The sequence below is a fragment of the Elephas maximus genome, chromosome 19, assembly GCF_024166365.1.
Source record: "Elephas maximus indicus isolate mEleMax1 chromosome 19, mEleMax1 primary haplotype, whole genome shotgun sequence".
Classification (NCBI taxonomy): Eukaryota; Metazoa; Chordata; class Mammalia; order Proboscidea; family Elephantidae; genus Elephas; species Elephas maximus.
The window spans coordinates 68,123,677-68,146,767 of record NC_064837.1 but is presented as its reverse complement, the minus strand read 5'-3'; the positions used below and the strand labels follow the sequence as shown (position 1 = coordinate 68,146,767).

The 23,091-nt window shown below is 55.0% G+C and overlaps 3 protein-coding genes across 3 annotated transcripts; 1 reads left to right on the top strand and 2 right to left on the bottom strand.

Annotated features, from left to right (window-relative positions):
• The first annotated feature begins 196 nt into the window (after positions 1 to 196).
• On the top strand, positions 197 to 13,714 carry TK1 (thymidine kinase 1). Its single transcript, XM_049860856.1, has 7 exons — positions 197 to 476; positions 604 to 635; positions 1,706 to 1,816; positions 4,572 to 4,665; positions 12,148 to 12,237; positions 12,623 to 12,742; positions 12,918 to 13,714. Exons 1-7 carry the CDS (start codon positions 411 to 413, stop codon positions 13,107 to 13,109), a joined length of 705 nt encoding a protein of 234 aa, XP_049716813.1. The 5' UTR covers positions 197 to 410; the 3' UTR covers positions 13,110 to 13,714.
• Positions 13,715 to 15,044: 1,330 nt separating this feature from the next.
• Positions 15,045 to 19,254, bottom strand: SYNGR2 (synaptogyrin 2). Its single transcript, XM_049859273.1, has 4 exons — positions 18,932 to 19,254; positions 16,763 to 17,000; positions 16,216 to 16,355; positions 15,045 to 16,106 (listed from the first exon to the last, which is right to left on the bottom strand). The coding sequence occupies exons 1-4, from the start codon at positions 19,028 to 19,030 to the stop codon at positions 15,903 to 15,905; spliced, it is 681 nt and encodes a 226-aa protein (XP_049715230.1). The 5' UTR covers positions 19,031 to 19,254; the 3' UTR covers positions 15,045 to 15,902.
• A 1,169-nt stretch (positions 19,255 to 20,423) lies between these two features.
• On the bottom strand, positions 20,424 to 21,338 carry C19H17orf99 (chromosome 19 C17orf99 homolog). Its single transcript, XM_049859274.1, has 3 exons — positions 21,125 to 21,338; positions 20,821 to 20,914; positions 20,424 to 20,703 (listed from the first exon to the last, which is right to left on the bottom strand). Exons 1-3 carry the CDS (start codon positions 21,336 to 21,338, stop codon positions 20,670 to 20,672), a joined length of 342 nt encoding a protein of 113 aa, XP_049715231.1. The 3' UTR covers positions 20,424 to 20,669.
• Between the last annotated feature and the right edge of the window lie 1,753 nt (positions 21,339 to 23,091).

Sequence of the window (23,091 nt, the reverse complement as noted above, 5' to 3'; positions counted from 1 at the left end):
GCGGGTGGGCGGGACGCGTCTAGGCCCCGCCCCTGCGCTCCAGGCCCCAGGCGAGCCAGAGTCGGCCCTGCCCCGCCCCTCGCCGTAACTCCGCCCACTGGCCCGCCCTGGGGCTCCCGGCCATCCCGCGCTAACCCCGCTCCCGCCGGGTCCCTTCGTCGTAGCCCCACCCACCCGCCTGACAAGCTGGCTCCCGGCGATCAGACGCCAGGCCGCTCCTGGGCTTTATCGCTGATCCCGCCCACGAGGGGGCGGGCCTCCGTCAAACCTCACCTGGTGATTGGCCCCAGGAAGCACCGTTTGGCCCCCTCATTGGCCCGCGAGCCGGGTGAGCGGTGCGGAAACCTGCGGCGCGGGAACTTGGGGACAGCCGCGGAGGGTCGCGTTCCTGTGAGTTTCCCGGACTCGCCATGAGCTGCATCAACCTGCCCAACGTGCTGCCCGGCTCCCCCAGCAAGACCCGCGGCCAGGTCCAGGTGCAGGCGCCGGGGCGAGGTCGGGCGTGGGGGTCCTGGCATGCGGGGTCTGGGTCCCGCGGGGTCGGGGTCCGGCCGGTGCTCGGCGTCGTAGCAGGCCTCTAAGTGACCTCTCCTTCTCTCCTAGGTGATCCTCGGGCCCATGTTCTCAGGGAAAAGGTAGTGGCTTTGGGGGGCGGAAGTGGTCCGGGCGCCCTCCTCCGGAACCCCACCCTTCTCCCCAGGGACCCCGCCCGCCTCTTTGGGGTCCTCGTCCTCCTCCCCGGGGACCCCTCCCTGGCTACTGCCCCTTATAGACGAGCCGTCTAGATCTTTCCCGCCCCAGAATTCCCTCCCTCCCTTTTTGGAATCTTGTCCTGGAGGAAGCCCCCTCCCCCACCGTGTACACGCCCTTTCCTGGAGCTGGTCCAGGTGCACCTTCTCCCCGTCATTTTCCAGTTGTGACCACCGTGGGCAGGCCCTAGCGCTCCGCTGTACCCTATTCCATTTAAGGTGTGCCTCGCTTCTTTGTATGGCGAGGAGACAGGGTTATTTTCCATACCGAGGAGTCTGTGGGGCAGGGGAGGCCCAGCCCATCCTTATTTAGCCCTGTGGGGCTGCTCCAGAATATCTGGGTGGAGATTCTTGGCCCCAGAGGAAAAGTGCTTTCACTGCTACACCAAAAACTTTGGTGACGTTAATTCTGCTGACTGCCCTGGAGGTAGGTCTGGGGAGGAGGTCATTTCCAGGTGCAATCAGCCAGCCCCACCTGCACCTTCCCCACCACATCCATAGGGTCCCTATGAGTGGAGAGGACTTGATGGATGGCAACCGTTTGTTTTTTTGTTTTGTTTTGTTGGTTCATGTCCAAAAAGAGTTCCCGCTCTTTCTTCTTAGCAGCTTTTCTACACTCAAGGAGTCCTGGTGGGCAACAGTTAGGCTCTCGGCTGCTAATGGAAAGGTTGGCAGTTTGAATCCACCAGCTGCTCTGCGGGAGAAAGACGTGGCAGTCTGTCTTCTGCTTTCCTAAAGATTACAGCCTGGGAAACCCTATGGGGCCGTTCTACTCTGTCCTGTAGGGTCCCTATGAGTCAGAAACAACTCAACTGCAACGGTTTGGTTTTGGTTTCCCACGCTCTCCCCGATGTCTTTCTGCCTGTAAACCACCAGTAGGCGGCGGGAGCTCAGCCCTTGGAAATGGGGTCCTTGGTCCCACAGGCTGTGGCCTCACCGGCCCTTTGCCCTTGCAGCACAGAGCTGATGAGACGGGTCCGCCGCTTCCAGATTGCACAGTACAAGTGCCTGGTGATCAAGTATGCCAAGGACACCCGCTACGGCAGTGGCCTCTCCACACATGACCGGTTAGTCCCTGCCTCCGCTTGCCCTGAGAGGTCCAGGGAAAATTCACTGGGCATAGAACATGTGGCCAGTGCGCTGATAATCAGTAATGCTGATGCCTGGCTTGAGACTTCAGAGCCGTGGTCCTCAGCCAGGGCAGTTACCCCCTGGGAAACATTGGGTGATGTCCAGAGACATTTTTGGTTGTCACAGCTGGGGTGGGGGAATGCTACTGGCCTCTGGCCTCTAGTGGGTAGAGGCCAGGGATGCTGCTCAACACCCTGTAATACCCAGAACATTCCCACAATGGAGAATTATCCGCCCAAATTCAATACCACTGAGGCTGAGAACTGCTGCTCTAGAATTTCCATCTATACAGAGGATGCAAACTGGTTTTGGTTGGCCTGCTCACTGGTTTTTGCCTTTTTTTTTTTTTTTAGTTTGCTTGTCCTTAGCCACCTCCCTGTTGCCTGTGGCTTCATGCTTTCCCGTTGTGTTTATTTGCCTGACCCTGTAGACATTTCAGTCTGCAACCCCGGGTCTGTGGGTTACATTTAGTTCCATTTCTGCCTGTTCTTGGCAGCAGATTTGAGCCTGAGACACTCGGTCCCCTGGATGTGTCCACCTGAGCCCCCGTGGCACAGCTGAACCACACGCAGAGCTTGGGCCACAGAGCCTGGTCCCGAGAACCTGGGATGTGGCATCAGGGTTGGAGCCTGTGGCTTCTGACTCCAGGTGGGTAGCGGAGTGGAGAAGGCCAGGACTTGGAGACGATGCCAGGGTTGAGTCCTGGGCTTCCACTTCCTGGCGGTGCTTCCTGAGTCTGCTTCCTCATCCCTGAAACGCAATGGTGGTGGCCGTGCCCAGGATGGGCGTGAGCGCCTGGGGAGGTCGGTGAGAACAGGGCAGGCAGCGCTGTACAAAGCTTAGAAGTGCAGCTTCTGGAGCCGCTCAGATCTGGGGTGCCATCCAAGCTCTGCCACGTGGGTGAAAAAGCATCTCTATCATGGGCTGGTCGCAGACGGGGTCAGGCTGATGGCAATGACTGAGCACTTGGCAGGGACAACACACCAGAGCTAGGGCGACCTGCTGCCTCTGGTCTCTATTTTGGGGAGGGAAGAGGGAAGTTAAAATATACCAAGTACTGTTTAATGCTCTTCTTAGATCTTGAAATAAGATTATAGCAAGATGACAACTATGAGCTAAGTAGCAGTGGTGAAGTATTTTCTAAATACAGCTACAAGGAACCCTGGTGGTGCAATGGTTAAGTGCTCAGCTGCCAACCGAAAGATTGGTGGCGTGAACCCGCCAGCTGCTCCAAAGATTACAGCCTTGGAAACCCTATGGTGCAGTTCTACGCTGTCCCATAGGGTCTCTGTGAGTCGAAATCGACTGAGGGCACATAGCAACAACAAGCAGCTGCTGAGAAGCCAGGAAGCTAAGAGTTCTTCCTGAAGGTCAATTTAGGAATGAGGACACAAAAAAACAACCTGGTAGAAAAACATGGAAGCTGTTTAGGAGGGCAGAGGCCCCAAAGAATGGATGGCTCTCCTTTTCAGAACCTGCCCTGGCTGGGGGGTAGGGTGGGACCCAAAACACCCTGTGGTGGTGCTGGAGTCTTCTGTTCCCACTGTGTGCCAGGTGGTCCATCTGCACACGTGACTGCCATGTATACAAAGGGTTCTTCTGCCAGGAAGTCCGCAGGAGCAGCGGTGTAACAGCAGGTCCAGCCCCAGCCCTGGAGCCAGACTAGTTTGCCTCCTGGACTTGGGGTTAGTAGCCGTGTAAACTTGGAGGAGTCCTTTGACCTGACTGCAGGAGCCGAAAGGAAAATCTAGGTCTAGGTCGTCACGCTGTGGGTGGGGCTCCAGGCTTACCCCTGCCGGAGCATACGGGGATATTTTAGGGTCTGGTGCTAACATTCTCACTTTGATGGGCCCCTTCCGCCATTGTAAGCTGCCGTTGAGTCAGCCTTCGATTCATGGGGACCCCAGGCACAACACAGCAAAGTACTGCCCGGTCCTGCGCCATCCTCGTGATTGGTTGCGGGTCAGATTGTTGCGATGCGTAGGGTTTTCATTGACTGATTCGTGGAAGATCACCAGACCTTTCTTCCTCACGCCTCTTAGTCTGGAAGCTGCGGTCATAGCAGCATAGCAGCACGCAAGCCTCCACTGACAGATGAGTGATGGCTATGCACGAAGTGTGTTGGCTGGGAGTCAAACCCAGGTCTCCTGCATGGAAGGCAAGAATTTTACCACTGAACCACCTTTGCTCCTCCTTCCATTAATAAAAATAAAATATATATATATATATATATATATCTATCATGACTGCCTTGATGTAAGACATATTATCCAAGCTGAGTTATATTTATTTATTTTCTTCTGATTTTTAAAAGAAATTAAAACATTTTCGTTGGCCCCTACAAGTATCCTTGACTCCTGGGCACTGTGCCTACCGCACCTGATGGAGAATCAACCTGTCTGCCCAGCCACCGGACAGAGGATAGAAGAGCTTTGCGTCTCAGTAGAGAATTATATTGGCATCACTAATTTCTAGTCCAAAGCAAAAAGTGAATATCTTTGTCAAATATCTGGGTTTTAGAGCAAGGGTTTCTATTCTTCCCAAATCCCCTCTTATAGGTGCCGACTCCTCCAAGCTCTGCTGGACAAACATCAGAGCCGGCTTTGCAGGGGGAGTAGTGGTCAAGATGCACCCTGGCTCTCTTGCTTCCACCTCCCCGGCTTTGCTCACGCTCTGGCTTTCCCTCCTCAGGAACACCATGGAGGCATTGCCAGCCTGCCTGCTCCGGGACGTGGTCCAGGAGGCCCTGGCCGTAGCCGTCATAGGCATTGACGAAGGACAGTTCGTAAGTTGGCTTGTCTTGGTGTCACTCTTCCTAGGAGTCCCCTCTCTGTCCCTGTATTTCCTCTGCTGGCTTAGAGGTTAATTGGTTCTATTTCTATCTTTTTAATAGTTACCCTTACACTTTTATACTTAAACAAGGTAAGTTAACTTCCTTTAACAATTGGTGTTTGAATGCTGCTTCCTAGTTTCTGTGTTATCGTTGTATAGAATTTATTTTAACTTTTAAAAAATACGTAATATTTATTTTGTAGTGAGCAAAAAAATTAGATTTCTCAACACTGGTGGGCCCTGGTGGCTGCTAACTAAAAGGTTGGCAGTTCAAATCCACCAGCCACTCCTTGGAAACCCTATGGGGCAGTTCTACTCTGTCTTGTAGGGTCGCTATGAGTCAGAGTTGACTCAGTGGCAATGGGTTCGGTTTGGTTAACACTAGTGCACAGGGAATGTTCTGTTTTGCTTGGCCCATTGTTGCTTTTCCTCATTCCTTATGAGTTTATTTTTCTTCTTGCGGAAGTACACCCTTTAGTAGTTCTCACAGCCAGGATGTGTAGATGAGAAGCTTCCTAGTCTTCCTAGTCTTTGTCTGAAAATGTCTTGACTTTGCTTCTGGTTTAAGTTGGGGAGCTGATGGTAGGTTGACCATTTTTTTTCCTTGTTGCTTTGAAAAAGTGCCAGCACTCATTGTTGCTAACAAGAAGGCTGCTATCAGTCTAATTGTTACTTTTCTGAGCGGGTAATCTGCCTATTCTCCCTCAGAATAATAAAAAAAGCTTCATTTTTATCCCGTTTTGTATGTGGTATACCTTTTAAATCTGTTCTTTAATTGCTTAAGCTATGGTGTTTTCAGTCATCTCACATGTATGTAAAAGCTGGACAGTGAAAAAGGGAGATTGGAGGAGAATTGATGCATTTGAATTGTGTTGGCAAAGAATATTGAATATACCGTGTATTGCCGGAAGAACAAACAAACCTGCCTTGGAGAAAGTACAGCCATAATGCTTCTCGAAAGGGAGAATGACGAGATTTCATTTTGCTTAATTTGGACACGTCATCAGGAAAGACCAATCGCTAGAAAAGGATGTCATGTTTGATAAAGTTAGAGGGTCAACAAAAACGAGGGAAACCTTCCATGAGATGGATTGACACAGTGGCTGCAACAATGGGCTCAAACATGCCAACAACGATTGTAAGAATGGCGCAGGCCTGGACAATGGTTCGTTCTGTTATGCATATCAGGAACCTTGGTAGTGCAACAGTTATGTGCTCAGCTACTGATGGAAGGTTGGCGGTTCAGACCACCTAGTGGCTCCGCAGAAGAAAGGCCTGGCTATCTGCTCCTATAAAGGCTATAGCCTAGAAAACCCCATGGGGTGATTCTACTCTGCCACATGGAGTCACTATGAGTTGGATCCAACTCGATGGCAACTAGCAGCTACTACTTCGCTGTCTTAGTCAAGTGCTGTCATAACAGAAATACCACAAATGGATGGCTTTAACAAAGAGAAATTTATTTCCTCATGGTAAAGTAGGCTAAAAGTCCAAATTTTAGGTATCAGCTTCAGAGGAAGACTTTCTCTGTTCGCTTTGGAAGAAGGTCCTTGTCCTCAATCTTCCCCTGGGCAAGGAGCTTCTCAGGCGCAGGGACCCCAGGTCCAAAGGACGCGCTCTGCTCCTGGTACTGCTTTCTTGGTAGTATGAGGTCCTCAACTCTCTGCTTGCTCCCCTGTTATCTCTTGAGAGATAAAAGTTGGTGTAGGCCCCACCCCCGGGAAACCCCCTTAATACTGGAACAGGGAGGTGACCTGAGTAAGGGTGATGTCACAATCCTAACCTAATCCTCTTAACATAAAATTACAATCACAAAATGGAGGACAACCACACAATACTGGGAATCATGGCCTAACCAAGTTGATACATACATTTTGGGAGGACAGAATTCAATCCATGACATTAGGTATGACCTCATGTTAACTGATAACATCTCGAAGACCCTATTTACAAACAAAGTCACATCCCCAGGTCCAGGGGTTAGGATTTCAACATCAATTTTGGGGGACATAATTCAGCCCAGAACACATGATCACATCCGCTGTGGGAGCCAGGAGAGTGAGCAGGGGCCCTTAGCCGCTCATTTATTCACCCCAGAAGTTTTGTTTGTTTTTTGGTGAATGGTTAGCAGCCCTTGCCCACCCTCCTGCCAGGTTTCCAGTGCAGAATCAGGTGGCTCATGCAGTAATACCCTACAGGGACATTACAGCTAAGTCCTCCCCTGCTCAGTCCTGGCATTCTGGCCCTGCCATTCTCACCCAAACCAAAACAAACTGAACCCTTTGCCGTCGAGTCGGTGCCAACTCATAGCGACCCTGCTGGACAGAAAGAACTGCCCCATAGGGTTTCTGAGGCTGTAAATCTTTACGGAAGCAGACTGCCACATCTTTCTCCTTCAGAGCAGCTGGTGGATTCAAACCACCAAGCTTTCAGTTAGCAGCTGAGTGCTTAACCACTGTCCCACCAGGGCTCCTTCATATTCTCACCCACCATCCTGTATTACAGAAGCTACAGCCCTGACCTGTGTTCCTAGGGTGAGCCTGACCAGCCCCCTACCCTCCTGGCGTATTTTCCTTGCGAGAATGGACTCCCTGCCTCCAGTGCCTGCCCTGGGCCCCAGGCCACCCATCACTGTCACCATCACATCTGCTCCCCCATGTGGGTGGGTCCAGTCCACTTCTGATCCACAGAAACAATGACCACACAGTATTTTCTTTTGAGCACAGCTGTGCCTGGGTGATGCTCAACTACTAACCTAGAGGTTGGCAGTTCAGATCTACCCAGTGGTGCCATGGAACAAAGACCTGGCAGTCTGCTTCTGTAAAGATTACAGCCAAGAAAACCCTATGGAGGAGTTCTATTCTGTAACACATGGTGTCACCATGAGTTGGGATCAACTGGACGGCAGTGGGTTTGGTTCGGTGGATTAACTTCTCATATACACTCACACACACACGTGGACATTTATAGTTTCTTTTGTTAAAGGCATTCCAGGCAAGAAGGTGAGCTTGGGGTAGGCACGGGTCAGGCAGCTCTTTCCTTTCTCTTCTAAACTGTGGTCTCAGAATGGATGTGTGGATATTGGATCAGCCTTTGGGGTCTGGCCCTCAGAAGCAGGAAGCTTGGAACCTATTGTTGTGACTTGCTGGACAGCCTTCTCTCCTGACCTAGGCTAAGCACGTTGACAGAGGCCAACCCAGACCCCTCAGACAGGGACTTATCTGTCTACTCCCTCCCTGGTGAGTAAGTAAAACTTTAGTTCATTCAATAAGTATTTAGTATTCCCACTATCGTAGGGTCACTATGAGTCAGACTGACTGGACGGCAACGGGTTTGGAGTTTTTTTGGTTTATTCCCAAGATTTAAAAAAAAAAAAAGTTACCATTCTTCCATTCTGTCCTAGCTTCTCAAGGCTGTTATTCTCTACAAGAAATTCAGGGTCTACCTCTGAGCAGTACCTTCAACCTTACCTCTAGGGAGGACAGGCAGACTGCAGCGAGGCTGAAGCAGTAATTGATAAAGAAGCTGCTGTCACTTGGATTGGCCAGGAGGGGGAAGTTGGTGTTTTGTGACTTGGACAGTGTTCGTGCTTCATCTATTCAGATCTGATTTCTTTTTCTCTTGATCCATCTATCACAGCCACAAAGTTGTTGGTGTTGATGTTCTGTGAAATTGTTCATGTTCAACAGAACATCAAGGCCCAGCTGAGTGGCAGGCTGGCTCCCAGAATACTTGACATTTTAGTGCATATCCTTCTAGTCTTCATGCGTGTATTTTTTTATATATTGGGCTCGTGTCACATGCTGTGACCACTTTTCCATGCCAGCAAATGCCCGTCCTTGGCATCATTTTTTAATAAGTACTCAGTATTTTCTTTTATGGGTATACTATTTCTTATTTAAGATAGTAGTATATGATATTTAATGGGAGAGGGGTGGCTCAGCGGTAGAACTCTCATCTTTCAAGTGGGAGACCCAGGTTCAATTCCCAGCCAATGTGCCTCGTGCGCAGCCACCACCCGTCCGTCTGTGGAGGTTTGTGTGTCGCTGTGATGCTGGACAGGTTTCAGTAGCGCTTCCAGACTAAGACAGACTAGGCAGAAAGGCCTGCGATCTACTTCTGAAAATCAGCCAATGACAACCCTACGGAGTTGAACGGAATAACTTTTTATATAACTTCTTAACTACCTTTGACTAAAAATCGGCACAGAGCCGGTTTATATGAAGCAGAGGCTGAATAGATCTCCATTTTCCACCTTCCCCACTATTTCTGACATCATGGCACTCTCTCTACTGGGTCCAATGATTCACTGCAACTTCCACAAACTCACAGACTCACCATGGCCGCGGTAACAACTTCCACAAACTCACAGACTCACCATGGCCGCGGTAACAACTTCCACAAACTCACAGACTCACCATGGCCGCGGTAACAACTTCCACAAACTCACAGACTCACCATGGCCGCGGTAACAACTTCCACAAACTCACAGACTCACCATGGCCGCGGTAACAACTTCCACAAACTCACAGACTCACCATGGCCGCGGTAACAACTTCCACAAACTCACAGACTCACCATGGCCGCGGTAACAACTTCCACAAACTCACAGACTCACCATGGCTGCGGTAACAACTTTACTGTAAGGGAAGGATGTAAGCAACAAATGAAGATATATATACGGGGAGGTCCAGGAGGGGCCCCAGCACAGGGCTTCAACATCTCAAGGGAGAATAGATACTCTCAAACGCTCCGGGACGTCTCTCTTGGGCCGCCGTGCCCTGGCCAGTGCCGCTTAGCTCGGCTCCACTCCGCTGCTGTCCTCTGGGCCTGCTGGTTGTCTCTGCTGCTTCGGGAACCATCACTGCTGGGCTACAGCTCTAAGTGTGTTACAGCTCTTTTACCTGATTTTGGAAGGGTTACCAGCGCAGGGTCTCTATGTCCAAACGGACATGCCACTCTTCTCAACTCTCAGCGATGGAACATCCAAAAATCTGTTTCAGCTCTTTATATAGGGTATTTCATGTCAGTTTCAAGGTGGGGTCTTCCTAGCCTGGATGGGAGGCCAGCAAATCATCAATTACCCAGGAAATGTCCACGAACTTGGGAAACCCTCTCCCAAGTTGTTCTGTTCCACAAACCCAGGACAAAAGGCCACATAAAAGAACCCATTGCACTGATCATGGGGATGGCACAGAAACAGGCATTGTTTGGTTCCATTGTGCAGGGCGTCATCGTGTGCTGGGACCAGCTCAACTCCAGCTAACAACAACGTCGGACACTTAAAGGCTGCGATAAACATCTGCAGACATACGTCTTTGAGCCCTGGTAGTGCAGTTGTTAAGAGCTACGGCTGCTCACCAAAAGGCTGGCAGTTCGAATCCACCAGCCATTCCTTGGAAACCCTTTGGGGCAGTTCTGCTCTGTCCTATAGGGTCACTATGAGTCAGAATCGACTCGATGGCAACCGGTTTTTGGTGTGCTATCGACAGCAACTAACAACAGCCATCTAAGGTATCGGGATTTATCTACTAAGTGGAGTTGCGAGGTCAAAGGGCCAATCATTCAATGCTTTTTCAGCTTGTACCATGTGGCAGCATTGTCCTCGGGGCTGGGGATACAAGCTGGAGCCTCTGCCCTCGAGCTGGCATTCTATTTAGGGGAGGAAAAGTCACAGTATGCCAGGTGCTGACAACTGCTATGGATTAGAGGGGAGTGGGATGTGCCTTGCATGACATGGTCAGAAAGGCTGAAGGAAGGTGAGGGGGTGAGCCCAGCATGGCTTGGGGAGTAGAAAGGAAGCCCATCTGGCAGGAGCCAGGGAGGCAGAGGGAGCCACGTCCAGGGCCGCAAGGTGGCAGGCAGGCCAGTAAAGACTGGAATGCACCCTGTGGGAGACGAGAAGCCATTGGAGGGTGGCGCCATCTGAGGAGAATGTACTGCAGGGGCCAGATGTCAACGTGGGGACAAGTTAGGCCTTTGCAGGAATCCCCAGAGAGAAGGGTGGTTTGTCGGGGGGCAGGGGGCGTTGATAGACGACACCCATTCTGTTTTCATTGCATCTTTTTCAGCGCTAATATGGCTAACTCCTTCCGTGTCGATTTTTTCTGTTTTGATTCCATGTTTTTATTTCTCCTTTTATAAATTACTTTTTTTTTTTTTTTAGGAATTCCACCCATTTTTCCCTTGATCCATTTTTTTAATGTGTTGGAAATAACTGGTGCCTTTTTCACGTGGTATAAATATCTCCCTCCAGTTTACACGCCTTTGGGTCTTGTCTGTGCTGTTTGCTTTGTCTTCGACCATTCAGAATTTTACGGTTTACTCGGTCTAATCCTTCACCACCGTCCCGGTGTTTCTGCCTTTGGGACCACAGAGGTGATGTGTGAATATTAGCGTGTGTCCATGTGGTGGGGGCTCACCCAGGGTGGAGTCAGGGCCCATTCCGGCACCTGGCCATTCACCGGCCCTTGCAAGATGGTAAAGGAGGTAGACATGTGTCCCCAAGGACAAGAACATCCCCACTTCCAACCCACACACAGGACCAGTCTACATATGTAAAAACGACCGACTGAAGGAGATGAGGTTGGCTGGGAAAATTCATTAAAGGATTTGTTTTAAGTAGCAGCCTTTCCCTGGGCCGCTTAAAAATGAAATTTGATTTGTGAAGTGTGACCTTTTCTGCAGGCCTATATTTAGAAGGACATGCCTGTCATCCTGTGCATGAACAGCCAGTGGGGCCCCTGTCCCTTCCTAAGGCGTTACCCGGCACACCTGGAAAACACGAGGCAGGAACAACAGGTCATCTACCAGCCAAATTGCGTGTGGAGAAACCTGTGAGAGCCAGAACTTGACGGACCGCTGTATTTTTCTGGTTCTAACAAGTTTTTTTTCTGTCGCTCTCTATTAGTGGAAAATATTTTCATTTTCCTTCTCTGGCAGGTTTCCGTCTTACACAGGTCCCGGCTTTTGCAGGTTTTACTGTGTATTAAATGATCTGAGCGCCTTTAGTCATTAAGCAACACCGAGGGCCTTCCTTGCCATTCTTAGGTGACGAAACAGGTTTGGAAATGTTACTTCATTGCCAAGGTCCTACAGCTAGTAGGTGCAGGAGTGGCGTTCAACCCCAAGGTGGCGTGCTGTCCCGGAGCTTTTGAGCACTATGGGTGTGAGACTGCCTCCAGCCGGCCATGTGGTCTGGTTAGGTGTCCTGGGTGCTGGGCCACAGAGCAGAAACAGTCTGCCATGGAGAGCTGGCTGACTGGCATGGGGTCTGTGCAATTGGGACCACATACGGTCCTCACAGTGGGAGTGGGTGCAGACCCGCCTCTGGGTGGGAGGGTTAGAGCTCCACTGACCCGGCGGGTCTTCATGGCTTCAGGAAGCTGCTGCTCAGGGGTGGGTGGTCACCCCTCTTCTCTGCCCTCCTTCCCAGTTCCCCGACATCGTGGAGTTCAGTGAGACCATGGCCAATGCTGGGAAGACTGTGATTGTGGCTGCCCTGGATGGAACCTTCCAGAGGAAGGTAAGGCATCTCATCCAGGTCTTGGGATGGGATGTGGGGAGGAGGCCAGGGCAGCCACAGGGCAGTGGCCAAAGACAGCCTAATCCACCCTCTGTGGGTGACCAGGGCTCAAGCAGTACCAAGCTGCTCAGACCAGGCCTTAGCAGCCCAGGGGCTCGGACAAGCCACAGCAGCCCGTTAGCCTGCCCAGGAGTGAGTCTGTCCCAGACAGATGCTGGTGACTGTAGCCAGGTGCTTTGAATTGGCCGAGGCACAGATGGTGCAGTTAGGGAAGAGCAAGGTCAAGGCAAACTCTCGGCTTGAGTGCTCATGAATCAAAGGGTTAGAAGAACAGCCCACCTGGTGGGACGGGCAGCCTCACTTGCCATTTTTCCGGGACCTGCAGGCTTTTGGGAGCATCCTGAACCTGGTGCCGCTGGCCGAGAGCGTGGTGAAGCTGACGGCCGTTTGCATGGAGTGCTTCCGTGAGGCTGCCTACACCAAGAGGCTGGGTGCTGAGAAGGAGGTACCCCTCTGCCTTCTCCTGGGGGTGGGTGCTGAGAAGGAGGTACCCCTCTGCCTTCTCCTGGGGGGTGGGGGTAGGTGCTGAGAAGGAGGTACTCCCTCTGCCTTCTCCCAGGGGGGCGGAGGGGGCACGGAGGGTCCCAGCCCTTCATGCCTGCCTGTGTCCCTGTGGCCAGGTGGAGGTGATAGGAGGAGCAGACAAATACCACTCGGTGTGCCGCCTCTGCTACTTCAAGAAGGCCTCCAGCCAGCCACCAGGGCTGGACAACAAGGAGAACTGCCCAGTGCTGGGGAGGCCGGGGGAAGCAATGGGCGTCCGGAAGCTTTTTACCCCCCAGCAGGTCCTGCAGTGCAGCCCGGCCCACTGAGGGGGGCCTGAGGAACCCTTCCCAGGGCCCCCCGCCTGCCCCCTGCCCCCTAGCAGGTGCCCGCCTCCACACACCGCAAGGCCTTCTGACAAGGAAGTCCTGGGGCCAGACAGGGCTTTGCCGCTTGTTGAACTCAACACACTATGAGAAGTGGCCTTTCCCCGCTGGGCGTGTTCATATCCCGGCACCCCACACGCCACGGCCCTTCTTAGTTCCCTTCCCTGCTGCCGTCCACTGGCCCTCCTCTGAGCCTCCTCTTCCTCTGGGGTGAGAGCAGAGCTCCGCGCTCTTGTGACATCTGAGCTGCTGGCCTTTTCCCCATTTGTGGCTTTCTGTTGAGTTTCTGTTCTTGCTGGGAAGTCCGAGCCCCAGCACCTCTGTCTGGCTAGGGCACGCCTGTCTGGCACCAAGATGCCCGCCCTCTGAGGAGGGCCCTCTTACTTCCCTTCCTACACTTAGTGCTCGTTTTCCCCAGAACGGTGGCTTCCTTCCCCAGGTGGCACTCATCCGCCAGGGCTCAGACCTGGGGCGTGTGGCTGGTGCAGGGGCCAAGATCCTTCTGCTGCATTGATGAAATTAATAATAATAAAACTGAAGTAACTGTTCGGTGCAGGCACGGTTCGCTTTAACCTCGCAGGCCTCTGTGCTGCAGAGAAAACTTGGGGTTCCCCAGGTTGGCCTGCAGGTGACCCCAGCGTGATGGGGTGGGGGGCTTCTCTCCTGACCCTTTTCTGTATTACCAACAAAGCCCCAGGAAGTGGATCTTATAAGAGTGACCACCTGTCTTTCTGCCTGGGTGGGTTTCAGGACAAAATGGGTGAATGGAGGCACACAAGGCCCAGGTTGGAAAAAGACCTGCAGTGGGTGCTGCCAGCTGGGCTGTGAGGTCAGGTTTTGTTTGTGAAATAGACACTTGGCAGTTCAGGAGCCAAGAAGACATGGCTTAGCTGCGCCTCGGAAAATGGGCTGTGGACCTGCTGGGGTGGGGGTGGGGTGGCAGCCGGGCCAGCAGGGGGAGCCGGGGTTGTGCCCACCTGTGCCTGGTGCAGAGGGGGGTGCTCCAGGATGGACTCCCCGTCCCCAGCCCCCCTTCCCTCGGCCATATTCTAGGTTGCTGGTCATTTATCCAAACCTTAGCTACAGACCGGGGACCTTCTGGAAGTGGGGGTCTGGCGTCTGGGGGAGGCTGCACTCCTGCACAGGATGGCCATGCAAGGTGGTCGGTGCGGAGAAGGCACCAATCCCTGTAATTCACGGGACCGGTTGCTGGGGGGAGGCGGCCCTATTCATTTGCACCCAGGCTTTTGCAACCATTTGGGTCCACTGTGCCTCTTGTTACTCAAAGGGGGAAGCCGGGGCTTGCTTCGGGGCCCTGATCTCCCTGGGGTGTCCTGGGCCCAGTCCTTGTGTGTCCTGGGCCCAGTCCTTGTGTGTCCTGGGCCCAGTCCTTGTGTGTCCTGGGCCCAGTCCTTGTGTGTCCTGGGCCCAGTCCTTGTGTGTCCTGGGCCCAGTCCTTGTGTGTCCTGGGCCCAGTCCTTGTGTGTCCTGGGAAGGGCTCGGCAGTGTGAAGCCATGCTGCAGAGAAGCAGAGGTCTGGCCCCCTCATCATTCCCCATGGCGCCCCTCACTCTGCTAGGATAGGGGTAGGGAGGGAAGGGGTATTCCCCAAATTCAGGAAGAGGCAGCAGGACCCTGGCACTGCAGGCCGGGAGAATTGGCCTGGTGACCGCTGAGCACAATTGCTATTTTGAGAAGCTGATGGAGGGTGATTTGAGGAGTGAGACCCCAGATAGCCAGGGCAGTGGTGGACATCCTGGGGGGACACCTCCATGCTCTAAATGAAACTCCACAAAGCCACCCCAGGACTGCCCAGCAGAATTTACTTCTCCCACCCCTAGGCTGAGACCCCCCCCCCCCGCCTCCAGTGGAAGGAGATTACGAATGAGAAAACCATTTATTCCTTCTCCAAACAAGCCTAACCTCCCAAGGGCAGAATTTCCCCAGGGCTTTCCAGTACATGGAGAGGGTCCGTGGGCGGGTGCATGTTCCCACACTTCAGAACCAAGAGTTGCCGAGTATTTACATAAAGCTGGGTGTCGTCAGTCAGGCAGAGCCCCTCCCTGCTGCCAGGGGTGGGCACCAGCAGCACCCACACCTTTCTCCTCCATAGCAGGAAGGTGCCCAGAGGCAGCTGGCACAGGGTGGTGACCCCAGCGCCAGAGTGAGTAGGCAATACAGCAGCAGCCATGGCCCTGGGGGCAGGGCAAGGGGGCGGGGGCTGCTCACTCCAGAACAGGCGGGGGCATGCAACCTGGGCAGGTGGGGGTAACAAACCTGAGTGAGGGGCGAGAAGGGGAAAGGAGGCTCAGAGCCCAGCACCTCTGTCTTTGGCAGAGAACCCCAGTAACTGCAGTCACAAGGCCCTGACTGTGGCTCAGCTCCTTGGGGGCTGGCAGAAGCTAAGGCACTCGTCAAACAGCAGGAAGAGAGGGCACCGTCCTACTAGCTACTCCATGCGTGGAGGTGGGGGGACAGGGACATTAGAAGCAACAAGAACACACTCCTAGCTAAAAAAAAACCCTTGTCTAAAAAATGCCCTTGAGGAGTGAGTGGGTGTGCAGCTGGGAAGCCCCTTCCTGCACAAGGCACTTTGGCACGCCTATGGCAGCCAGGTGAGGAGGCAGGTGGGTCTCTGGCAGGCATAAGGCAAGAGGCAAACCTCGTGGGAAAAGTCCAGGATTGGGGGGATGGCCCCAGGCGCCTCCCCGCTTCCCTTATCAATCCCACTGCCACTCAGTACACAGGGGGCGGCTGGTAGCCCTCAGTGGTCTCGGCATTCTGGGTGAAGGGCGGCTGCTGGTAGGTGTCCACAGAGCCCGGGTAGGAGGCATAGGCCGTGCTGGGATCGGGAGAGGGGTCCACGTAGTTCTGGATGTTCTGGAGGAAGTCATCCACCCCAGCCTTGTAGCGCTGGTAAGCCAGGTAGGCCAGCGTGCCCTGCGGGACACCCGAGGTTTGGTCCAGGGTATGGGCAAAGAGGGGCCCCCAGCCCTCCACCACCCCTCACCAACCACACCCCATGAGCCTGCCCATCTGGCCCACCTACCCAAGAAAAGATGGAGAAGAAACTGAAGGTGATGGCCGCACGGGCCGAGTCGGCACCCACCAGCACTTCGTGGGGCTTGGTGGCTGCCCACTGGTCGGTGAGGAAGCAGAAGCCAACAAACCACAGGAAGGTCCAGAGAGCTGGGGAGAGGAAGGGAAGGATCAGCCCCGTGAGGAGACAGGGGCTTTCCGGGGACCCTGGGGGAACTCCTGGGGGGAAGGAGGCCCTAGGCAGGGATCCCCTGAAGGAAGCTGGCTGATGCAAAAGCTGGGGGGTGAAAGGGGGACGACGTGATTCCAACTCAGGGAAGCCTCGTTGCAGAGCCCCGCTTTCACTACTGGACACCAGGGCATTTTAGCAAACGGGCAGAAACGTGCATGTGCACGCCTGGGGTAGGAGACCCAAGCAGAGCCGGCCACGCAAGTGGGCTCGGGGGTCTGGGCCAGGAGCGCGGTCATGGAGCTCTAGGGCTTCAGAAACACAGTCTGGGATCACCTCCACTCCGGTTCACCTCCCAAGTCCAAACGGAGATGCCCCAGGGAGGTACCTGAGAAGAGCAGGTCGCTGATGACCAAGTACTTGCGGTCAGTGGCGTTGCTGATCTGGGGGAAGTAGGTGTCTACCACGAAAAAGAAGGCGGAGGCCAGGAAGGCCAGGACGCCAATGGCCGCACCATAGCGGCAGGCATCCTCATTCTGGTTGAACACGCAGTATCTCTGCTGAGAATGGTGGGTGTTGCTGTATCCCTCGCCGAAGATGCAGGCAAACACGATCAAGGCAAAGACCTGGGGGGACAAGGACCATGCAGTCGGGCTGAGCTATGGGACACCTGCCTCTCCCCGAGTTCCCCTTTGGGAACACAGCATAGAACCCCTTCGGAACTTGCCAGGTGAGCTGGTGAACAGACTGCTTCCTGGGGCACTCTCCTCCCCACACTTTTCAGGAAAATGCCAGAACTCAATGCCTTCCCAGCCAGGCTGCCCAGGGATCTCAGTAGAACTGACCTGCCCCCGCCAGAGATATGGATTAAGAGCAACCCCACCCTCAATGCACCCCCACTTTGAGTGAGTTTTAAACACCATGGGCCACAAAGTCACAGGAGCCCAGATTTCTAGTCTGACCCCCTCATCAGGCATCCAAGTCACCTCAACAGCACCCACCCTCTGCCTGACTCCCCCCATCCAGGTGATGAAACTGCCACCTCTGGGAAAAGCCCTGTCAGTGGGCAATCTGACTGGACCCTGAGCTAAAACCAGGGTCTGGGGCCCACCTCCTGGACCTGCTTCTACCTCACGGAGCTCCCTTGGGCCCTCCAGCTCGCAGGGAGGGAGCCAGCTGCTCCAGGCTAGAACCCTGTTTGTCGAGCTTGCTTCCTGCAAGGACTTCTGGACTCTGGCACCCGTCTGACTCAAGGCACCCCAGCCTATCTCTTACCTCGGGGTCAGTCCAGCCTGCACCTGCTGCTCTGAGCAGCAGGCCTGGGGCACAGCCCTGCAATCAGACCCAGGGGGTAGGGTCCACCAACCAGAACTCTTGGAGGGGTTCCAGCTCCTTGGCTACAGCCCCATGCCTCCTGTCCCCTCCCGAGACTTAGGGCCACTGCCTGTTGCCCCCCACCTCAGCAGATGTGGACTGACTGTAGGCTCCCTCTGCCTGCCCCTGCCAGGTCCCTGCCCAGCCTGCTCTCCCTAGGGGATTCCCAATAGGGCGCCCAGGCTGGCAGTCACAAGCCCCACCCCCAGATGGTGATGGAGCCGGAACTCTGGGATGCTGGTGCACTGTGTCCAGCTGACTCCTGGCACTGCCATCCCAACCCTGGGGGCATCTCCCGCTTGGGCACAGCCCCCCCCCAGGGACAGAGATGGTCAGGACCCACCGGGTGGGAGGAGGGGCCGGTGGGTGCTACAGGGGCACCCTGGAGGCTTCAGCCCAGGCAGGCACGGCAGGACCCCCTCTGATGCCCACCGCTAAAACCTCCAGCTTTAGCCACGGAAGTCCAAGGTCATGACCCCCCCTCCCCAGAACCTCGTGTTGCCGGCTGGCCCCATTTACGGGAAGGGGGTACATGCTGGGTCACCAGATCTGGCGTGAGGATAAGGGGCCTTTGGCCTGCTCTGGAAGGAAAAGGAGATGCCGGTTCAGGGGCCAGACGCCTCCCTTACACCCCCCCACCCTTCGCGCCCCTCAAGTGGCTTCGGAAAGCCCCTTCCTGGTGAATTCCCCAAACTAGAAGTCGTGGCGTGCGGGCCACCTGTCCTGGAGCGCCCCCAAACTCCTCCCATTGCCAGCAGGGCGACGGGTTGATCCCCGCGGCGTCTCGCGGCCACGCGGTGTGGTGGGGCTGTGGGGGGGTTAGGGGGCCCGAGACCAGGACCGGGAGTCCAGACCCAGGAGGAAGTAGTGGGGGCCTGGACCGGGGTGGTGGTGTCTGGACTCAGGAAGGGGGGGCGGCGGGGCCCGGGACCAGGGTGAGAAATCCGGACCCAGGGAGAAGGTGGCGGGGTCCCAGACGAGGGGTCCGGACCGGGGAGAGGGGTGGTGGCTGGACGGGGTGGGGCCCGGGACGGAGACAGGCGCGGCCCGCTGCCCCCCGCGGCCCAGCACGCCGCCTCCCGGATCCGGGCCCCCGGGGGCGGGCCGCCACCTGTCGCGCCCAGAGGCCCGCAGGCCGGTAGTGGCTGCCGCCCGCACGCCCCGCGCCCCTTCCGCCGCTCACCGTGCACAAGGCGCGCACCACGACCTGCGGCTGCGACAGGAAGCGCCGCAGGTCGAAGGAGCCGCCCGCCTTGGCCGCGCCGTAGGCCCCGCTCTCCATGTCGCCGTCGCCGTCGCCGTCGCCGAACTCCGAGGAGCAGCCGGGCGGCTCCGGCCCCTCCCGCCCGCCGGGGGCGTGGCCAGCGCCCCAGGCACCGGGGCAAAGTGCCGGCCTCGGGAGTGACGGGGACTTCTGGGGCGCGGGCGCGCCGCCACCCAGTGCGCCTCGCCCACCCACCTCCTAGTGGGTGCTCGGCCCCCTCCCTCGCTGGCCTGCAGCCCGGCCCCCAGGCCGACCCAGGAAGGGCCAGCGAGTCCCCAGACGGAGAGGAACCGACTGGAGAGTCCCCGGCCCCGCCCTCCTTGCTCCGCCCCGACGCCTGCTCCTCCTGGAAGCCACATCCGGCGCCCACTCGGAACTTCACCTGTCCAGGACGCTTCCCCCCCACCCCATCCCACTCAAAGCCCGAGGGTCTCCCGGCTGCTCTTTCTTCCCTTCTGGAGCCAAGTCTGGGGTGGGGTCATGGATCTTCGGCTGGCCCCCAGTGCTTTCCGAAGCCGTCCTGGGCTGTGTGGATTCAGACTTCCAGGCTCCAAGATGGTGTACAGACAGAAGGGAAGTTCCCAGGGCGACAGGCAGGGGGCAGAGCTTAATCCAGTTTAATTCCCCAAACAGTTCTAGAACGGAGGGTTCCCAGGAGCCACAGGGGGTCTGGGAAAGAGGAGTTCCAGACACCCTTTGCTAGTTACAGGTTAATGGGGGCGCAGTCCACATGGGACCCAGAGTAAGGCCCAGGTGAGCCTCCACGGTGTGAAGGGTGAGTGGATGGAGCCAGAGGACCGGGCCACCTGGAGACGGGGTACCGCTCCAGGAGCTGGGGAGGGGAAGGTGACCAGGTCAGAGTTGGACCCTCGGGTGGGTTCGGGCAGCTGGGCGCTGTCACACTGTGTATCCTCCACCCCATAGTCCTGGATGGATGGGACAGGCGGATGAGAGGTGAGGACAACTGCACAGACCCACCCCCCCTTCCATCTAGCTCTCTTTCTCTTACAGCCCCCACCCCCATCCTAAGGAGGTAACTGCATCTGTGGCAGAAACCCTCAGAGCTACAACCCTGTGTGTTCCGGAAGGCGGCCGGGGCGTCCAGAGTCAGGCTGGCAATCTTTTCTTTACTGGAGGACCGTCGGTCTGTTGGCAAGGGCTGGGCTGGCCTGGAGGCTCTGTCCACTGTATCTTCTGGTTCGCTGACAACCTCGTTTGCAAGGGCATTGAGAGCCAGTGGGCAAGCACCCTCTCAGCCACCCTTTCTGAGGCCCCTGACTTTCATGGAGCTGGGCACATCTGTGCCCAGGGCAGAAGGAGGGACATGAGGCTGACTCTCCACAAACAAAGCGGGGGCTGAGTCAGCGAGGGGCAAGCGCTGGTCACATGGCAAGTTGGAGCAAGCTGGAGCCACGTCTCTATGCACGTTTTATAGAGGGGAAACCTGAGGCTCAGAGAGGTGACACACCTCACCTGTGAGTGGCATGGCAGGAAGGACCCAGCTGAGACAGGGAGATGCCAAGAACAGAGTGCTGGGCATTGTCCACGGAAGGGGCAAGGAGGAGAACCAGAAGAGCAGTGCCTCAGAAGGGAAGTTCAAGGAGGCAGTGGTCGCCGCGGCTGAAGAGGCCCCAGGAGGCCCAGCATGTGTCTCCTGTCACCACGTCTGAGAGACTGATGGTGTAGTCCTCCTACATACACACCCATGTTAGTAGCCCTGCCCCAGACCCCCCCCCCCCCCACTGCTCCCCATCAGCCATGGGCACCCCAGGCCTCACCCTTGCCCAACATTCAGCACCACTTCCTACCTGACACACAGGCCCCAGGCCAGCATTCCAGAGGTTAAGGCTATGATGGTGAGGCTGCCTGCTAGTACCAAGGTGGAACGATGGAGCTGCATTTCTGAGGGGGACGAAGGGGTGGCTGGGTTAGGGCTCCCCTCTAGGCAAGGGCGGGGTGGGCCTTGCTGCCCCCAACCCCTCTCTGACTAGGAGGCTGACCACTTTGGCAGTGTCTGGTCCACCTCCCACCAACCTACCCCTGGACTCCCAGGCATGGCCTACTTCCTGTCCCAGAAGAGCCAGCTGCCCTAGAAGGCCAAGGGCCTCTCACCTGAGGGTATCATCATGAAGGTGCTGGACAGGATGCTTATGCCATTTTCCGCCTGGCACTGGAGGCAGGTGGCCATCCTGGCCAGCGGGAAGAAGAACTTGGCAGGCTGCCCATGGGATTGTATCTGCTTACTGTGGATGCTCCCGTTCTTCTGGACCAGGCTGTAGGTGATAGATGGGCTGCCCGAGGACGCCTGGCAGATCACCTCCACCATGGGGCCTGACTTTGTGTACACTAGGGTGAATTTGGCCTGCAGCTGAGACAGTGGCGCTGGTGGAGTTGGAAAAGGTAGCACTTACTGATAAAGATCAAAGACTATGGTCTTCAGCATGGATTATACCTCTCTGTAAAGAAAACAAAAATCCTCACAGCTGGACCAATAAGTAACATCATGATAAACAGGGAAAATATTGAAGTTGTCAAGGATTTCATTTTGCTTGGATCCGCAAGCAACACCCATGGAAGCAGCAGTCAAGAAATCAAATGAAGGGTTGCATTGGGCAAATCTGCTGCAAAAGACCTCTTTAAAGTGTTAGAAAGCAAAGATGTCACCTTGAAGACTAAGGTGCACCTGACCCAAACCATGGTGTTTTCAATCGCCTCACATGCACGTCAAAGCTGGATGATGAATAAGGAAGACTGAAGAAGAACCTACGCGTTTGAATCGTGGTGTTGGGAAGAATATTGAGCACACCATGGACTCAGAATAGTGAGCATATCTGGCTTGGAAGAAGTACAGCCAGAGCTCCTTAGAAGCAAGGATGGTGAGACTATGTCTCACATACTTTGGTCATGTTGTCAGGAGGGATCAGTCCCGGGAGAAGGACATTATACTTGGTAAAGTAGAGGGTCAGTGAAAAAGAGGGAGACCCTCAATGAGATGGATTGACACAGGGGCTACAACGGTGGGCTTAAGCATAACAACAATTGTGAGGATGGCAAAGGACCAGGCAGTGTTTCATTCTGTTGTGCACAGGGTCCCTATGAGTCGGAACCAACCTGAAGCCACCTAATAATAACAACAAACATCCTTACTGAGTAGTAACACCCAGCCACCCCCTTGTTGCATATTTACCACCCACTAAAATTTTCATTCAATCCTCTCAACACTAGCTGGTACTATTGGTTTTGCTAGTATTATCTTTGTTTTGCAAACGAAGCAACTGAGGCCCATAGAGGTGGAGTTCCTTACTCAAGATCCGAAGGCCAGTGTTCTTGAGTCAGTCTGGCTCCTAGCAACTCTGTGTACAACAGAATCCTCACAATAGTAGGTGTGTTTGAACCCATTGTTGTAGCCACTGTGTCAATGCATCTTGTGGAGGGTCTTTGTATTTCTCCCTGGCCCTCTACCTTACTAAGCTTGATGTCCTTCTCCAGCCCCACTACGTGCAGGGATTTGAACCCTTGACATGCTGGGCTCTCCTTCCTAGGCTGTCTCCTCCCTGTGTTCTTAACTTCTTAGGGTCAGAGACAAGGAATGGAAGGGGGTCGGGGTCACAGTGCCACCAGAGGTCAGGCAGCACTTCCTGGTTACCACTCCTTGGCTTCCACCAAGAAGGACTAGGGGAAGAACAGAGATTGGAGCTGGAAGTCAGGAGTTGAAATCAGCCTTTGTTACTTGCAAACCAAGAGGCCCGGGCAAGTTTTGTAACCTCCTTTCTCTTCCATTTCCATAGACCCCACTGTCTGGGTGATGAAGATTAAATGACATAACACACAAAGGGTGCCTAGCTTATCAGTCTGAGGTCAGCACTAAACAAACCCCTAATCTTATCCTTTCTCCATCCTAGCCAGGCCTTGCTTGGTCACTTCTGCCCTTTTGCATGCTCCTCTTAACCCCTTCAACCACACCCTGCCCAGGGGCTTGTGCCAGGGCCCCTCCTGGGAACAGGCATGGCCAGATACTAGGCCTTATGGGACTGTGGGCATCCTTGTCCTTGTCCCCACCCTCCTCCCTTGACCTTCTC